At 34.6% G+C, this 17340-nt stretch overlaps 1 protein-coding gene across 1 annotated transcript in view; it reads left to right on the top strand.

Annotated features, from left to right (window-relative positions):
• Window positions 1-15968, top strand: part of ENTREP2 (endosomal transmembrane epsin interactor 2) — a 597828-nt gene extending 581860 nt beyond the window's left edge. The window contains exons 6-10 of the mRNA XM_051973800.1: window positions 427-502; window positions 5940-6527; window positions 9372-9446; window positions 10868-11187; window positions 15389-15968. Coding sequence (XP_051829760.1) covers window positions 427-502; window positions 5940-6527; window positions 9372-9446; window positions 10868-11187; window positions 15389-15574 — 1245 coding nt within the window. The 3' untranslated portion in view covers window positions 15575-15968. The remainder of the gene's footprint in view (window positions 1-426; window positions 503-5939; window positions 6528-9371; window positions 9447-10867; window positions 11188-15388) is intronic.
• The last annotated feature ends 1372 nt before the right edge of the window (window positions 15969-17340 follow it).

Genomic DNA, 17340 nt, shown 5'->3' with positions numbered 1-17340 from the left:
GAGAATGCAGTAAAGAAAGAATGGGAGAATTGGTCCAATGATTGTCCAAAAAAAAAAAAAAAAAAAAAAAACTATGGGATCTTCTGGGGTTATAAGGCACTCTTCTTCAGTGATTGTTGTATATTCTCTAACTGGGCCATGCTTTCCTTAAGAATCAGGGATCATTGTGGGAGAGTATATTTTTTTGATTAGGGAGATCAGGAATGACCTTGGACTAATGCTTCTTCACACCCTTACCATCCCCTTGGGTGAAAAGATTGAAATGTATGAGGATGTGTCAATGTCACAAATTGAACAAAACTTTAATGTGAGCCTATATCATTGGATGTCAATATGCCATTTAGATGATTTATTTCAGTTATGATTATTAATGAATCTGAGACTCATTGAAATCAAACACATGATGCTTTTGTTTTCTTTCTGTAGGTTACCAGTCTAGACCAGCAAGTAACTGAATCTAGCTTAGGGGATCAAAACACAACTGCTGGTTTCAGTACACAAGGTAAGCTTACCTCAGTGTAAAGTTCTTTACAATGACACTTGAAGTAATCATGGTTTATAGAGTTTCCAGAAGAAATTTCTTTTATTCGCCCACTTTTACTTCATTTTAAGGAGACTGAATTAGCCATTTTATTCCTTCCTAAGTTTTGGCTCCTCCTTAACTTTTACGTAGAACTGGTAAGTGGAAAAATGAAATAATTGATAGATTCAGAAGCATTTCTTTTATGGCATCTCTGGTCTTATGAATGCACTTCTCCTTTGTTTCTTTTGTAGCATGGGAGATTTGGCCTTCCAGCTTGGTTCCTGCTTCCAAAAAAAATCAATACCCATTATCACCCTGTGATGAGGCTAGGGAATCTTGGCCCCATCTTTGCTGTTTAGCACCATAGTGATTCCTGTAGTGAAGTCTTTACCACTGAGAAGGTTGAAGGAATATCACTGACATAAATAGCTACAAAAATTTCATCTTTGAGTGAAGCATCTTTGCTGTATCTCATTCTATCAAGCAAGAAACAAACATTTATTAGGCACTGCAGTAGGCACTAACTCTAAAAAGTCAAAAGTGAAATAGTCCCTACCAAAAAAAGAAAGGAAGGGAGAGAGAGAAAGGAAGGAAGGAAGGAAGAAAGGAAGGAAGGAAGGAAGGAAGGAAGGAAGGAAGGGAGAGAGAGAGAGAGAGAGAAAGAGAGAGAGAGAGAGAGAGAGAGAGAGAAAGAGAGAAGGAAGGAAGAAACAAGCAAGAAAGAAAGAAAGAAAGGAAAAAGTGAGTGATCCAGGGCTTCTTTTATTTCAATGGGGAGTTACAATGAATAATCTTTATGGCATGTATTCCCCCCCAAATATATAATAATAGAAAGAATGGGGGAATTAGGAAAAGCTTGTCTATAAAGAAAATGGTACTTGAGATGAAGGTGAAAAAAGAGAGGAAATAATTACCTACCAGGGGTGGGGATAGGGGGGTGCTTTCAGGAAATAGAGTATAACAATCTCAGAGAATCTTAAAACTTCGACCTTCAATTTTAGTAACAATTCTAAACAGAAAAGTATTTTTAAAATACAACATAAAAATCGACCTAAACCTATTCAACAATTTATAGACATGTTCTCAAAAAATGGAAAATATTTAAGATACTTTAGTGTTCAAAATTCTATGTTTCCCAAAATGCTTATTGATTTGAAATAACAATTTCAGATTTGGCGAGTAGATTTTGCTTGTATTTTGCTAATGGAAATGGAACTGCTGAATTGAATGAAAACAATTTTTGAGCCAAGTCACATTCAGTAAACAGATTATATAGTAAAGGATGATATGGTTCCCTCTAATTCCACTTCTCAAAAGAAATAAATTATTAGTTGTGTGCTCATCCTAAAAAATGTATAATCAAAAGGACACAGCAAAGGTTTGAATAATTCATCTTTCAAAAAAAACTTTTTTGTGGTTTAACTATTTGTACGGTTTGTAGTAACATAATACATGACTATAATTCCTGAAAAAATGATATTTGCCCAGTTACCAGAGAACTAATTTTAGTTAGATCAAAATGAAACTGAACCTAACTTTACATGTATTTTCATGTACTAAGAACTTACTGAACTCAATTTCTCATTTCTCTTATATTACTTTTACTTGGGAAGGTAAGGGAAAGTGTTTTCCTTTTCTCTGGTGATTATCAGAAGTATCTGTTAGCTGAAATACTTTTGACCTTCCTTTTCAAATTACCTTTCAAGATGGTATGGTTTATATTCTTTTCATAGACAATATGATAAATCTGTTTTTCTGATGTGTGAAATCCTGCATAGAATGTCATTATTTTGTTGTGCTTATTACTATTATCCCTTGCCCTCAAAAAATAGGAAATCTAAAAACTAAAAATAAAAAACACAAATAAAGCCTCCTTCTTGCAATCCTAAAATGGCAATGTCTGTAGTTTAAAAATAAGATTGTAGGGAGAGAAGAATTTTTTTAGGCTTTTCATTCATTCAGTTTCATTTATTTATACATTCAACAAGGATTTATTATTTGCTAACATAATTCTGTGCTAGCCATTGTGTGGGATAGAGAGCTGCATATGATATATTCCTAGCCCTCTATTACACAAAATAAATCATTTACATAAATTAGGTATAAATGAGGCAGAATGGGATGAGTATCACAAGAAAAGTACAAAGAAAATTCAGAAGAGGAAGAAATCTCTGCTTGATGTTCTTGCCAATATCAGTAATGCTTCATCCATGCTTCCTTTGGGAAAGTTTTACTATTTAATTCCCTTGTAACATTAGATGATTCAATTTTCCTAGCTGGGACTCAGCTTATTCTTCTGTAAAATGAGAGTATTTCATTTTAGGATTTTTATTGTCTCTTCTAACTCAAAAATTGTGATCCTGCATTTATAATTTTATTTAATTTAATAAGTTTATGCAATATATATTTAAGTACTTAGTATGTGACAACAAAAAAAGTCAACAAATAATTTTGTATCAAGTGCTTACACCATGCCCAGCTTGATGCTAAGTGCTAGGGTTATAAAGACCAAAATAATGAAATAATTTCTTCTCTAAGAGGTAGCTTTCTATTGGGGGAGGTTTAAGAAGAGATAGAATATATACACAGAGAAATTCAAAATAAGTACAAGGTTGTTAGGAGAAAAGACACTAGAAGTTAAAGGAATCGGAGAAATCCAATTTGACTTGGACTAAAGAGTATAGGAAGCCCAGTAGTATGTAATAAGTCTGGGAAGATATGTTGGGGCCAAATTACAAATGGGATTCAAAAACAAAATGGAGGAGTTACTTGTTTTCCCTAAAGACAATAAGGAACTTGGCATTTGTTAATTAGAAAAATTATCTGCTCAGATCAATATAAAGAAAATCACTTTTCTATGTGGAGAATTGATTGTAGTGGAGCGTAACCTGTCACAGGAAGGCCAAAGAGGAAGGCATTTCTCCAGGTAAGAAGTGAAGAAGCCTGAACTAAAATAGTGGGTACAAATAGTGAGTAGAAATAACAGAATAAAGAGAAGGTTGTGAAGGTAGAAGCGGTAAAATTTTCCAACAAAGGTAAGAAAGGATTGAAAAACATGATATACAGAAAAATGTTAGTACTCTATAGAAATAATGAGTCAACAAAGGACACTGAGAACTAATCCAGGCAGGTTGGGGGTTGGGGAGTAGGTAGCAGGATTGAGAATTTTTTTTTTGTTTTTAAGATATGGAAGTTTGGGGTACCAGTGAAGATTAAATCAGTGTAAAATATAAGGGGAAAAGGATATAAGTGATTTCATTCAACATAGAAATAAGGTTTTAGAGGAAGCTTAAGGGGAAAAATAGAGTCTATGAGGAGAAAGGAGGAAGATCTACCCTTCCTAGACACAGAGAAAATTTAAGACAGTATACAAAAGCTTTTAAATTAAATATAATCAAATTTATCTAATTTGCATTTCATAATGCTCTCTTTTTTTGCTCATGAACTCTTTTCCTTCCCATAAATCTGAAAGGTAAACTATTTCTTGCTCCTCTAATTTGTTTATAGTGTCATCCTTTATGTCTAAATCATGTGCCTATTTTGATCTTATCTTGGTATTCAGTGTGAGATTATTCTATACTTAGAAAACAAAACTATTGTTTTCCAGTTTTTCCAGTTTTTGTCAAATAATGAGTTCTTATCCCCAAAGCCAGGGTCTTTGGGTCTATCAAACACTAGGTCACTATGATCATTAACTAACTGTGTCTTGTATCCCAAATCTATTTCACTGATCCATTATTCTATTTCTTAGCCAATACCAGTTAGTTTTGATAATTACTGTTTTGTAATATAGCGTGAGATCTGATATTGCTAGATCACACCTTCCTTTATATTTTTTTCTTTAATTCTCTTGATATTTTTGACCTTTTGTTCTTCCAGTTGAATTTTATTGTTATTTTTTCTAGTTCTATCAGATAGTTTTTTGGAACTTTAATTAGTTTGGCACTGAATAAGTACATAAGTTTAGGCAGAATTGCCATTTTTATACTACCCATTAGAAGTTGATTTTTTTCCAGTTGTTTAGATTTGACTTTGTTTTGCATGAAAAGTATTTTGTAATTGTGTCCATACAATTTCTTAGTTTGTATTGACAGGTAGACTCCTTTATATTTTTTACACTTATTTTAAAATGAAGTTTCCTATCTCTTCTTGCTAGGCTTTGTTGCATATAAAGAAACATTGATGATTTTATTTTATATTGTGACTTTTATATTCCTGAAACTTTACTAAAAATGTTAATTATTTCAAGTAATTTTTAGCTGATGCTCTAGGATCCTGTAACTCATGTCTTCTACAAAGAGTGAGAATTATGTTTCCCCATTGCCTATTCTAATTCCTTCAATTTCTTTTTCTTTCTTATTTCTATAGCTAACATTTCTAGAACTACATAAAATAATTAATTAATTATAAAATTAAATTTGTATTTATATATTTTATTTATAAATTTATAAAATTAAATTTTAATTTAAAATGTAAATAAATAATGGTGGTGATAATGGGCATCCCTGCTTCATTTCTGATTTTATTGAGAAGGCTTTCAACTTTTGCCTATTACAGATAATGATTGCTCATAATTTTAGATAGATTCTGCTCATCATTTTAAGGAAAACTTCTGTTATTCTTATGGTTCACTAGATTTTTTAAAAATAGGAATGGTTGTATTTGTCAAAAGCCTTTTCAACATCTATTGAGATCATCGTGATTTCTATGCACTTTATTATTGATATAATCATTTATATTGCTAATTTTCTTAATACTGAACCAACCTTGCATTTCTGATATAAATCCTACTTGGTCACAGTGTATAATCTTTGTGATATATTGCTGTGATCTCCTTGCTAGTATTTTGTTCACAATTTTTGCATCGATATTCATTGGGGAAATTAAATGCATTAACCTCTTGCCAAACACTTGTTCAACCTTGTTCAAAGAGAACTTCAGTAGTGTTATGTTTGCTGTAATCCTATTATTTAATAGGTAAATTCGATTTTCTTTAAAAAGACTTGTTTCCAGAAAAGATGTTGAAGCATTTTTCTATTTGAAACCCATTGTCTCCCAATGAACACTCCCCCCATTCAATCTGGACATTGGAACCACAGAGATGTGTGGTGCTTACCTAGATATTTTAAAGATATTTTTATACTATAATTCTATGACATCTTACATATTAGGGCCTCAAAGGATAATAAAATCTCCATTAAAAGTTTTAAACATCACACAGGAGAAAAAGAAAGCTAGCACTTTTAAGCTTCAGAGTTTTAAATAAGGCAAATAGATACAAACACATATAGATAAAGATGCTGCTGCTATTAGTTTTCCTAGAATTTGTGTTTCAATGTTTTGTTCCATCTCTCATCTCTCTCACTTAAAATAATGTTAAATCTTTTTTTTTTTTTTAAACAATCTTCTCTTGTAGTTTCCGTGGATAGTACTTCTCTTTTGGTGTCTGAAGTTGCTGACATTCCGGATCATAGTTACTCCTCTGAAGACCTTTGTTCTTTGGAAGTTCAAAGCTCTCTCCGTTCTGCAGACTTTTCTCCATACAGTACAATCCTTAAAGCGGCCACAGACAGTAGCTGTACCAGCTTGGATCGCAGTGTGCGCTGCAGATTCCACAGGACTCACTCACCATGTTCCCCCATGGAAGCTAGAGGCTGCCAGCATAGATCCTCTCTAAATAGATCTCACATCCAGGACTATGAGAGTTCTCCTCAGAGATCTCCAGACTGTTCTTCTGAGAATTGTAGCTTCTCAGAGTCCCAGGACTCTGTGCGGGAGAATCAATCACAGCCACAGTTAAAACAAATGAAAATGTGTTGTGGGAGCTTTAGCCAGTCTTCTGCAAGTCATTCCCAGCCCTCTCTCTGTTCAGTTCCTGCAAATACTTCATTACATCATGGCTGCCCAGAGAGAACTGTCCTGGCAAAACGTGTAAGGAAAAAACGAATTTCAAATATTGTCCGATCTACCAGTGATCCTATTTCATGTTCATCCAGCACAGAAGGTAAATTCCTTCAAAAATGATGGTGGGCCAGGGGTCTCACTGATCATCCCAAAGTTAATTATAGTGGTTGTCACACCAAAATATGGAATAACTCATTCACATGGGTTTTTAGTTCATTCTGTATTTTATGCATTTCAATCTCTTTTATGGAACTTTAAAAGTGTGGGACAAAGCAAACGTGAGGAAATCCACATACATGAAGTTAATAACGGGATAATGATAACTGCTCTGAATTATAATGACTTTTCACAATAAGCATAAAGGGGTTACATAGTGAGATACAACCTTTCAGATCATGTAATCAAAAGGCATCCTTTTGATTTGTTTCATTTGAGAAGTACACAGACAAGTATAATGCAAATTTGAAAATAATAAATTGTATAAGCAAATAATAAAGTGTTAAGAGAATAGATTAATTAAAATTTATAATAAGAAAATGAGAGATGTTAACCAAAATACACGCCTAACAGAGACTGAGATCAGATATGGTTACATTGAGAGAAAGGTTATATATTATTGTGGAAGGAGCACAAGACTAAGATTGCACACACATGGGTAAATCATCTCCTCATTCCTGATCTGGAAAATGGGAATTGTAGTAGAGCTCATGGTTTTTTCGTAGCTCCAATTGTCTGTGTTCTCCCTATGTCTCAAAGTATTTGTGCGTGTCTGGCACAAGAGTGTGTATGTTGTATGTATGCATATTATAAAAATTAAATGTAAATAATTTGGAATTATTTATTGCTTCATCTGACTCATACCCATGCTATCTTCCAGTTTATATAACTAATACAGAGTTATCCATGTTGATTCCTGGAAGTTTGCAATGAGATTTTATTGGTGGGAACCCTTCTACTAAAAGTTAGATTTGATACAGCTACTCATCTATGTGGTTGATGTTGATTTTGTTTATTTTTACATTTTAATTTTTGAAATATCTCCTTTTCTTCTTTCCTCCTCATTCCACAGTAGAGAAAGCCATCATTTAACATACACACGTGTGTTTATATGTAAAACCATACAATGCACATTCCTATTTATCAGCTCTTTCTCTGTAGGTAGATAACATCTTCCTTCATACATCTTTTGTAGCTTTTTGAATATTTTCTATATTTAGAATAGCTTAATCATTCACTGATTTGGGGTTTTATTAGTTTGGGTTTCTTTTTTTTTCTATCATGCAGTATGTCAAATGGGGGAAAATTAAGCCAATGTACCCAAGTATATGAAGGGTTGACTATATAGCAATATGTTTTTTTTATTTGTATTGCTTATCTTAAATATATTGTTTGTCTTCATTGGCTTGTTCTACTATCAATAATTATTCCTTAGACTTCAAAGTACTTTTTTGTTACTTTCTCAACAAGAGATCCTGAGTATTAATGTCAGCACAATGTAAATAATATTAACTTGAGTTCAGAGCTGCAGATGATTGTCTCTGAAACCCTTCATGTGTATGTAGTGCTTGATATTGCTGCTTTATCTTTTTACTTTTATATTACAGATATGCCTAGTAACTCTCCTAACTTGAAAAAAGGATCTTTTTCATAATATATGTATAAAAAGAAGGATATTTGAGCCTCCTCTCTCTGCCTCCTTGCCCAGCATGTCTAAGAATTGAGCTGTAGATTATCTACTGCTTACTGGAAAAAAATCTTTTAATATATAAATTATTTAGGAGCAAGTAAGATATCTTCAAAACTACATTAACATAGGGAGCCAGTATATACTGCAACAGTCAAATCATTTTGTCACATTGTCATGGCCCAAATAAATTATAACACTTCTTAAAGTATCTAACTTGCACTTTTGGGTAATTTTACATGCTGGAATAATGGGACTTTAGCAAAGTGATAGTTCCCATAAAATATCTGAGTTTCACCGGAAAAAACATATGCCAAAATTCTCAGTCATGAAGTCAACTCCCACCAACATCTCTCTTGTCCTAACTTTTCTGAGTGGTGGTGAGGATCTTGTAAGGTTTCTTTCTTTTTTCCCCCCCATTTCCTGATTTAATTACCTATTCTACCAAAGAGGGTAGAGTAGATTTTCATTATAAACTGTACCCTGAAGGGGGGGGGGGCATATTTTAATCTATGTATTAGTTCAAAATAGATTTTTTTTGGTCTTTGAAAGACCAATAAATCCTTCCTCTGACATATAGTAAATTTGATCCTTGTTTATTTTCATGAATCTAAGATTGAGGGAATGGTGGGAAACTACCACAAGTTTTTTGGTGTTTTGTGCAATCAGTAAGATGATTTCAATTACCTTCTCATTTGAGGTTAAGATGCCCCATTTCTATTCTGATCAACTCTGATCACTTCTAATTCATGTTCTGCACAACACGAAGAGAATTAAGGAGAAATAGGGTTTGATCAGAACTTGAAATACAAACATTATTAATGAGAATCAGTTATGTTTGTTTTTTTTTTAATCAGCCACATGACTATTAAAAAGAGAAAATTATCCTGACACAAATCAGTTTTCTTTTCAATTTATTGTTTCTCTCTATTGAAGTGGGTACCTTGAGGCTTCCTGGAAAAAACCCCACCAGTATGGATCAAGTGTTTAATAAAAGAAATAAACTGGGTATTGTATCAAATTATTTTTTATGTCAAAGTAAAGAAAATAACCATTAACTTGTAGTGTTTGAAAAGCTGAAGGATTTTAGAGGTGTGTTTTTTTCTATCTGTGGATTTATTGCTTATTGTAAAGGCATAGGCCAATTGTTTTTAACTTTTTAAAACTTGTTATTTACAATTGATTCCTTAGATTTGGAAGGGCTTTTCCTTCTGTTTTCTTAATGCAATATGATTAATTAAATATTATCTTTGGTTAAAGGAGATACCTCTTCCTACACACCTCTATATAGCCAGCATCGTGAAGCAAGACTATCTCAGTCGGATTTAGAGACAGGTGAGGTACTGATTTCTACTCATCTTTGCATGGATGCATAATTTTTTTTTATTAGCCTATCAATAGAATAGATGATGGTATAGGTTGAAGAGAGCTGTTTTGTATGTTGTTGTTTTCATAGATGGTGACTGAGTAAAGTATATTTACTAAATTCATTTTCTCATGTTACAAGGTATAATTTACAAATATACATATATACATTTATATATGTATACACACAATGTCTACATTTCTCTTCCCTTTTAATAGAATGTATCAAAGAGCATAATTAACTTCAGGCTTGCATATGCCTACTGATTTCAATATGAGCTCTACCTTTGTGAGGCATCTTCTTGGTCGAGTGGTGGTGGTCATTTCTGTGCTTCCTCCTTCATTTTTAATCTCCCATTGGTTTTAAGCTGAAATGCTTCAGACTACCCATTCCTTTTTTTTATTTTGCTTTTCATTTCTTAATTTTTAGTCTAATAGTGATGGGGAAGGAATCAAAATTTAATCTAGTACTGGTTGAGTCAGTTGACTTACCCAAGTTTACTGAAGATTAACTTAGTTTACCCAGAATTCACCTTGACAGTAGGACTGAAACATAGTTAGGGAAATAGAACATCTACTATTGCTTATTATTTGTGTTGTGGATACTTGAGTATTCACATTAATGCTTTTTGTACTATCTTAAACACTACTTTTTAAAAAAAATCCAAGGAAGGGGGGAAATGTCTTTCAAATTAAAAAAAACAAAACAAAACAAAAAAACTTTAGTGTAGTAGTCAGGATAAAACTAGCTCTTATACTAATTATATGACCTTGTGCAACAATTACTCTGGACCTCACTTTACTGATTTATCAAATAATGATTATGTATTAAACTGTTCTTAAGTTCCCTTCCATCTTTAGGAACCTATGACTGCCAAACTTTCATAAGACCAGAGGTAGGGAACATCTAGGTGGTACAGTAGATAGAGCACTGGCCTTGGAGGAAGGAGGACATAAATTCAAATCTGTACTCAGATACTTATTAGCTATGTGACTCTGGGCATGTCACTTTAACCCATTTGCTTTGCAAAAAAAAAAAAAAAAAAAAGGTAGATGGATTTGTTACTAATAAGAAAGGGGGAAGCAATCTACCTTTAATACTATAGATATCCTAAAGAAAAATATCTTTCTAATCTCTGTACAAAAAGAGATCTCTCCATCTTGCCTGTGGCTCCCTACTGAGCTATGCCTTTTTACATGTTCTAAGTATGTCTCCTCCCTCTGTGGCCTTCCACTCTCCTATATTTCAGGAAAGATTGTCCTATCTCTAAAGCCTATAGGCTTCTTAGAAAGCTTTCTCCCAAGCATGCTTATGTTTGGTTTTCTTTGATTTTGACAGCTTGCTTTAGTTTTTTTTTTCTTCAAAGTTGTATTTTCCCCTTTATTTTTAGTTTCCATTTCTAGCTCTCACATGGCTGCTTCTGCTTATCAGGACCATTTTTTGCCAGCTGGAAAACAAAGACATACCAGGAAAGTTGACCAACATTTAAAGCCAAAGGTCTTACGGACCATCTCAAAAGAGCAGCCACCCTCTTTAGTGGACCTTAAGGCCTATAAAGACACAAAAATTTTGGTGGCTAAATTTTTGGAACATTCAAACTGTAATCTCCCTCCAGAAGTACAGCATGTGGTGAACACTATCCGGTCAGTCATCAAATCTGATGAACGACACATGGAAGAAGCCATCTTCAGTGCCAACATTATAGAACAGGTATGAGTGTCTCAAGGTCCTGCCACAGTTTTTGACAGTTGTTCCTCATTGATCCCAAGTTTCTAAACATATGGGACAGAGTTGGCAGGAAACAATTTTAGAAAAGAGCTAAATGACTTCTGTTTGATTTAGAAATGTTCTTTCTCCAGGCCCCAGCCCAGTATGTTCTACTACTAGGAATTTAATAAGTATTTGTTGGATTGACATTAGCTGGATTGAATGGAAAAGGAGGCTATTATGTCTTGGAAAAGCAGGATTCATTTGTATTTCTGTGGCCTTACCAGGAAGCATTATTGACATCTAATCTAACCCATAAGTTCCTTGTATTCATTGACTTTATTTCCTGCCTCTTCTCCTCCCGAACACACACACACACACACACACACACACACACACACACACCAGAAATCACTGCCTAGTATATGCAGCTGTCTTGCTTTCACTGTAATTTTATAAACTGCATCTCTTTATTGATTATAATTTTCATATCTACAGTACAATATTTGATGTTCTTAATTATTATTTTTGAGACACTACAAGATCCTAAACGCATTTCAGAATAACTTAAGAAATCTTAAATGATATTCAGTGTAGGTGTGGTCTATTGTTGAGTATATTCAATGAGACTTAGGCAATATTAGTTATTGTATGTGATTTATGGAATTCATCTTATTACATAAGAATCACCTCTTTCTAACACTCTTAAATTAACCACTCATTAAATTAACCAATTAAATTAACCAGATATGGGGAATGGACAAGAAGGAAAGGAAACAAGCATTTACTAAATACTTGCTATGTGTGTTAAAATATAGCATTACAAACATTACCTCTTTTGAGCCTCACAATCTATTTGTTGGAAAATAGATGCTATTATTATGTCTATTTTATAGTTGTGGAAACTGAGGTAAATATAGGTTAAGCAACTTGCCCAGAGTCACACAACTGGTAAACATCAGGGGCCAAATTTGGATTCTAGTCTTCCTGACTCCAGATCCAGTATTCTATCTATTTGTCTACCTAGCTTGTGGATGGAGGAACCTCTAACTCAAAGCTAGATCCAACCATAGACATAAATTCATCTGACTAATGGCAAGTACTGAAGGTGGTGCTATAGTGGTTTTAGGACTAAAGTGCAGAACATCGCCTTCCCTTTGCCCTCTTCTTCTACCCTCAAGAACTCCTATTGAAAGAAGCATGGGATGACCACAGGTCATAGACCAAACAGTAAAATACAACAAGAGCAGATAACTTTCCTTGACCCATATACCTCAGAACTACTAATCCTCTTTCTTCAGCTTTCCCTCCCTCTGGCCATCTCTTCTCCATTTCACTCCTCCTTATTTTTGATACATTCTCTGGGTTTTTCTTACTTGTTGCTCTGTTTTTCCACCATTTTTTCTGTCTCCTCATTTCTATTTCTTAAGTGGCCAAAATATGAATTTGTGGTCTATCCTAAATTCTTTCCATTTGTGAAATGTGAAAAGCAGGTGAATTGACCATTTTATATTTCTCTCAAAAAAGTTATTTACTTGTATGTTACCTAGATTCTTTTATATGCGTATGAAAAAGACAGACAGATACCTAATTTTAAAAAAACACCTATCTTGGATGTATGTGAGCTAAATATTAACTGGGATGAGTGATTCATGAAAGTACTATATTTCCCAATCCTTTTGGTCAGCACAGAGTTTAGCTGATTTATTATGCAGCAATAAGGCTACATTTGCTACTAATAAGTTCATCAACTTGCAGAAATCTTAAATATTTCCATTTTTCTTGAAACTTCGTCTCTTTAGTTATCTATGTTGTTCCCTACAGCTTATTCTCCTTCCTAAATAGTTGCCTTCAGCTTTCTTCATAGTTCTTTTCTAAACCACTCTGCTTAGACACAGAGAAAGAGATGATTGGCAGCTGCCATGGCCCCACGTGTGCCCTGTGAGTGGATGTCTTGTGCTTTGCATCTGCTCATATGGCCTCCCTCTGCTAATGTTGCAGAACCACCCTCCCCCACTTTCCAGCCCCCCAAATTTAGCTAATGAGATGTGATATGGGCATCTGTGCAGCTGCAAAAAGAAGCTTTCTCAGTGAACACTGCAAAGTTGTTTTTTCCCCCAGCAAAAGAGAAGCTAATATCGTGTTGAAGTGTTTAAGAATTCAGCAGTGACACTTCTGCTGTGAACATTTTTATTGCTTTGCTAATATTATTGGTCATTAATTCCCAGAGGTTAGGTAGTTGAAAAGAGCAAATCAGGCCTTTTGATGAAAAACCATAACTTCTTACCAGGAGAATTTATGAGTACCTTATGCAAAAAAAAAAATTTTAAAACCCATCTAGTGATTTTTATTGAGTGCTCTTGAAGTCCAAGAGTCAAATGCTGTTGTAAGTGAGGTTGATAAAAGATTTTAGAGTTCTTCTCCCAGCCTATTGATGCAGGAATGTTTGGCTTAAGAAACTCACAACTGTTTTTAAAGGGAGTAATGAGTTACTTTGGGAGTGCACACAGCTTGCACTTTTTAACAGAATACACATTTGAGCTGGTGTTGATTTTAAAAAAAAACCATAGAAGAACAGGTATTTTTTATACCTGTTATTTTGTACATAATCAGCAGCCACATTTAGAGGAGGTGATATTGAGGCTTGATCTTTGGTAGGCAAAATTTATTCTTAGCAGCCTTAATCCTCAATCTTTTTATTCTCTTCTTTCTGCTAATTTACAATAGAATGTTTCACCCTCTCTGCAATTTGGAATACTTGAAAGGCTTTGTTTAAATACCAAGGAACAATAATGATAACTAACATTAGATAGCACTTATCAGTATGCCAAACAGTGCTAAGTACTTTACAATTATTATCTTTTTGGTCCTCACAACAACTCTAAGAAGGAGGCATGCTATTATTCCCATTTTACAGATGAGGAATCTAAGGTGGGGATTTGATTTGCCCAGTAAGTATCTGAGATGAGATCTGAATCCAGATCTTCCTCACTCTAAAGCTCAATGTTCTACCCACTCTACTGCCTACCTGTCCCAAATGAAATGAGTTACAGGAATAGCCTGCATGTGCTCTAAGCATCTGAGGCACAATGTAAGCCCTCAGAATTTGAGTTCAATTGAATTGCTTTCCATAATAATATCATTATGGAGTGGAAAAAGTTCATTCTGGCTAGCTCTGACCCAGGGTGTTTTTTATAAATCTCTTTTAGAGCCCCATGTATTCACAAAGGCCTATTTTAAACTCTTTTAGTTTTAAAACCTTTCTTTTAATGAACCAAAGGCTCTGTAATTATACCTGACATGTTATCATGGAAATGATTAAGGACATTAGAATACATTTTTCAGGCCCTCCTACTTGTGCATACAAGGACACATATCAGATAGGATCCTACCTGCCATAGGTATTCAATTAAAACAAATCAATTCTTATTAGGGGTAATTAGGTAGCATAGTGGATGGAATGCCAAACCTGGAATCAGCAAGACTCATCTTTCTGAGTTCAAATCTAACCTCATACACTTCTTAGACATGTGACCCTGGGCCTTCTTAAGTCTTCTTGTCTCAGTTTCCACCATCTGTAAAATGAGCTGGAGAAAGAAATGGCAAACCATTTCTATATCTTCAAGAAAGCCCAGTCCCAAATAGGTTGGACACAACTGACTAGCAGTGATTTTGTAAACAGCATATTTTTTACTATGTGAGCTATGTTTTACTATAAGGTTTACTATGTGAAAAGCTACTAAAAAATCCTTAAGCACTATACTTTGGGATCTTGATTTTCTTGAGGTTTTGAGTACCTGGGAGAATAATTGTAGCCTTTAAGAAAAGCATCTGTGACTGTGTTGCTGACACTTCTGGAGATTAGGAACCTTTCCATCAATTTGTTTTAATCTTGTTGATATTCAGTAGACCTTGGAAGAACTACACAGTAAAGTGACCAAGACCTGAAATGAGTATTGTGTTATTTTCTAGCCGAAAGCACCCCAGCATACAGCCATCAGTCAGAATCATCTTCAGTTCTGTTGATGTAAGGCCATGGATAAAGAACACTGATGTCTTAATTCTTCCATGTGTGTCTATGTTGCATCCTGAATATTTTTCAAGCCCACTCTTTTGATGTATTTTTAAAGACATGGTCTATAAGCAGTGAGATTTCCTTTTTCCATCATTTTCCTTGTTCTCTTCCATCTCTTGTGTTGTACAGGTCATTGCCAGTTCTCAGCAGAATGTGACTCTCTCTAGAAAACAGTTTCAAGAAGACCTCCATCTGCAAAGCTGCGGTGCCCTGAGCTCTCCGGTTGCTTTCTTGCATAGAGTACACCTCCCTCTCAGACTAGAAGGAAACAGCCCCCAGGGTTTTGTTGAAGCTTGCCGGGAGACCATAATTTGATATTGAACTAGATGTACCTAGGAAAGATCAGAAAACTGAATTTTGCCCTCCCAGATCTGAATGACCACCTCAGAGAAGAGCACTTTAGGGGGTGTGGGGGGGGGGCAAAAGCGTCATCCAATAAGATTATATTTCTTCTTTATCTGAAAGAGAATAATGCACAGATTTTATTGAATGCCCAAATTAAATGTATGTTATCATGTAACAAAAGACATTTTCCAAATGGATTATTTTTTTGCTCAGATGTGCTTGTTTAAATGTTGCTGTGAGGTAATTTCCAGGAAACCCCCCCTAAGCCACAAGAGATCTGTTTGTACAACTTGAAAGTTGTATGTATTTAATGTACCTCGCGGTGTTTTAACAATGATCAGTGTTTAATAAAAAGTATTTCTGACTCTTGCTTCTCCAAGGATTGATTGGAGTAGACTCAGAAGATAATACACTTGTTATTACAGAGGCTCTGAATAGCAACACATTTTCAGATTTCTGTGTATGTTTAGCATGTCAGACTTACAGATGAGCCTGACAGAACTTGGGAACTGAAAAGTGTATATTGTCATAACTTTTCTCAGAATTTCCCTAAAATATACTTAAGAGTTTCAGAAATAACAATACTGAAGTATAACTGGGTAACTGGGCAAGCCCAAAAGGTGCTATCCAAAAACCATGTCAAGGCATTCTCCATAAAGCTGTCATATCTCCAAACTGTGCGTGTGACTTTAATGTTTTTGCAGGCTTCCCTACTACAAATTCAGGACTGTAGCTCAGAATTATCCTTTAATTGGGACTTTTTTTTTTTCAAATAAGGATTATTTGATGAGACATGGTTTGTAGTGCATAAGCAGTTACTTTATTTTTCCTAATGTGGTACTTAGTGAAAAAAAGTACTGCTAAGGGAAAATCATAAAGTGCCATCCTGCAAAAATCGAGTGTTGTAGTTCATTGATATGAAAAGCACAATCAAGGCAGGCTTCAGACCTTATCTGGTCATGAATCGCAGCAAACTGGCCAGGCCTGACACTCAAGGATTTCCTATGGACACTTGCAGAGCCGCAAGCTGACTGTGGTCCTCCTGGAGCAGTGGACCATAAGGACAGTGTTTTCTACAAAGTAGAGAACTTTAATGGAGCTACCCTTCTGGCTTTTCTGATTTAATCCCAGGTAAATTTATACTCAGGTTACTTTTGTGACATCATAATTAATATAAAGGCCTTTCTGGGGAAACAACATGCAAAATATAAATTAACCCTTCTTCTAGATTGACAACGGTCTAGCATTTTTCACTTCCCCCCCAAAACTATAACATTCTCAATTCATCTGAGTGGTTTTAATTAGAGAAAGAAATGTTGCCAAATTTTCAAGTTGAATTTCCCATTTTAAAGATGAAAATTATATTTTGATCTGTTAATGTAGACTCCTTGGAGAAGGGAGGGGATACTTGCCACAGAACTGGTGGTTGATGCTTATTTGGAAAGCTGCTCTTTTTAGACTGGTGATTACATAGTATGTTGTTTAAACACGATTTAACGATTTCTTTTGCTACTACCCAGGACCAACCAGGTAAACAAAAGTCTTGTCCTCATCAGCCCTTCTATCTCCCTCCCCCTTCCCCCCCCCCAAAAAAAAAAACAAAAAAAATTATACTATAATTCTGCATTGTTGGTAATGTATGACTTACCAATGGCATAATTCTCAATTTAAACTCTTGTTTACAGAAGATAACTGTACCTCCAGGATTGTGACCTTGAAGAAATGGATCTTTCTGA

The sequence above is a fragment of the Antechinus flavipes genome, chromosome 2 (assembly GCF_016432865.1).
Source record: "Antechinus flavipes isolate AdamAnt ecotype Samford, QLD, Australia chromosome 2, AdamAnt_v2, whole genome shotgun sequence".
NCBI classification, from domain to species: domain Eukaryota; kingdom Metazoa; phylum Chordata; class Mammalia; order Dasyuromorphia; family Dasyuridae; genus Antechinus; species Antechinus flavipes.
The sequence above is the reverse complement of the archived record's forward strand: the minus strand, read 5'-3'. Positions and strand labels throughout refer to the sequence as shown.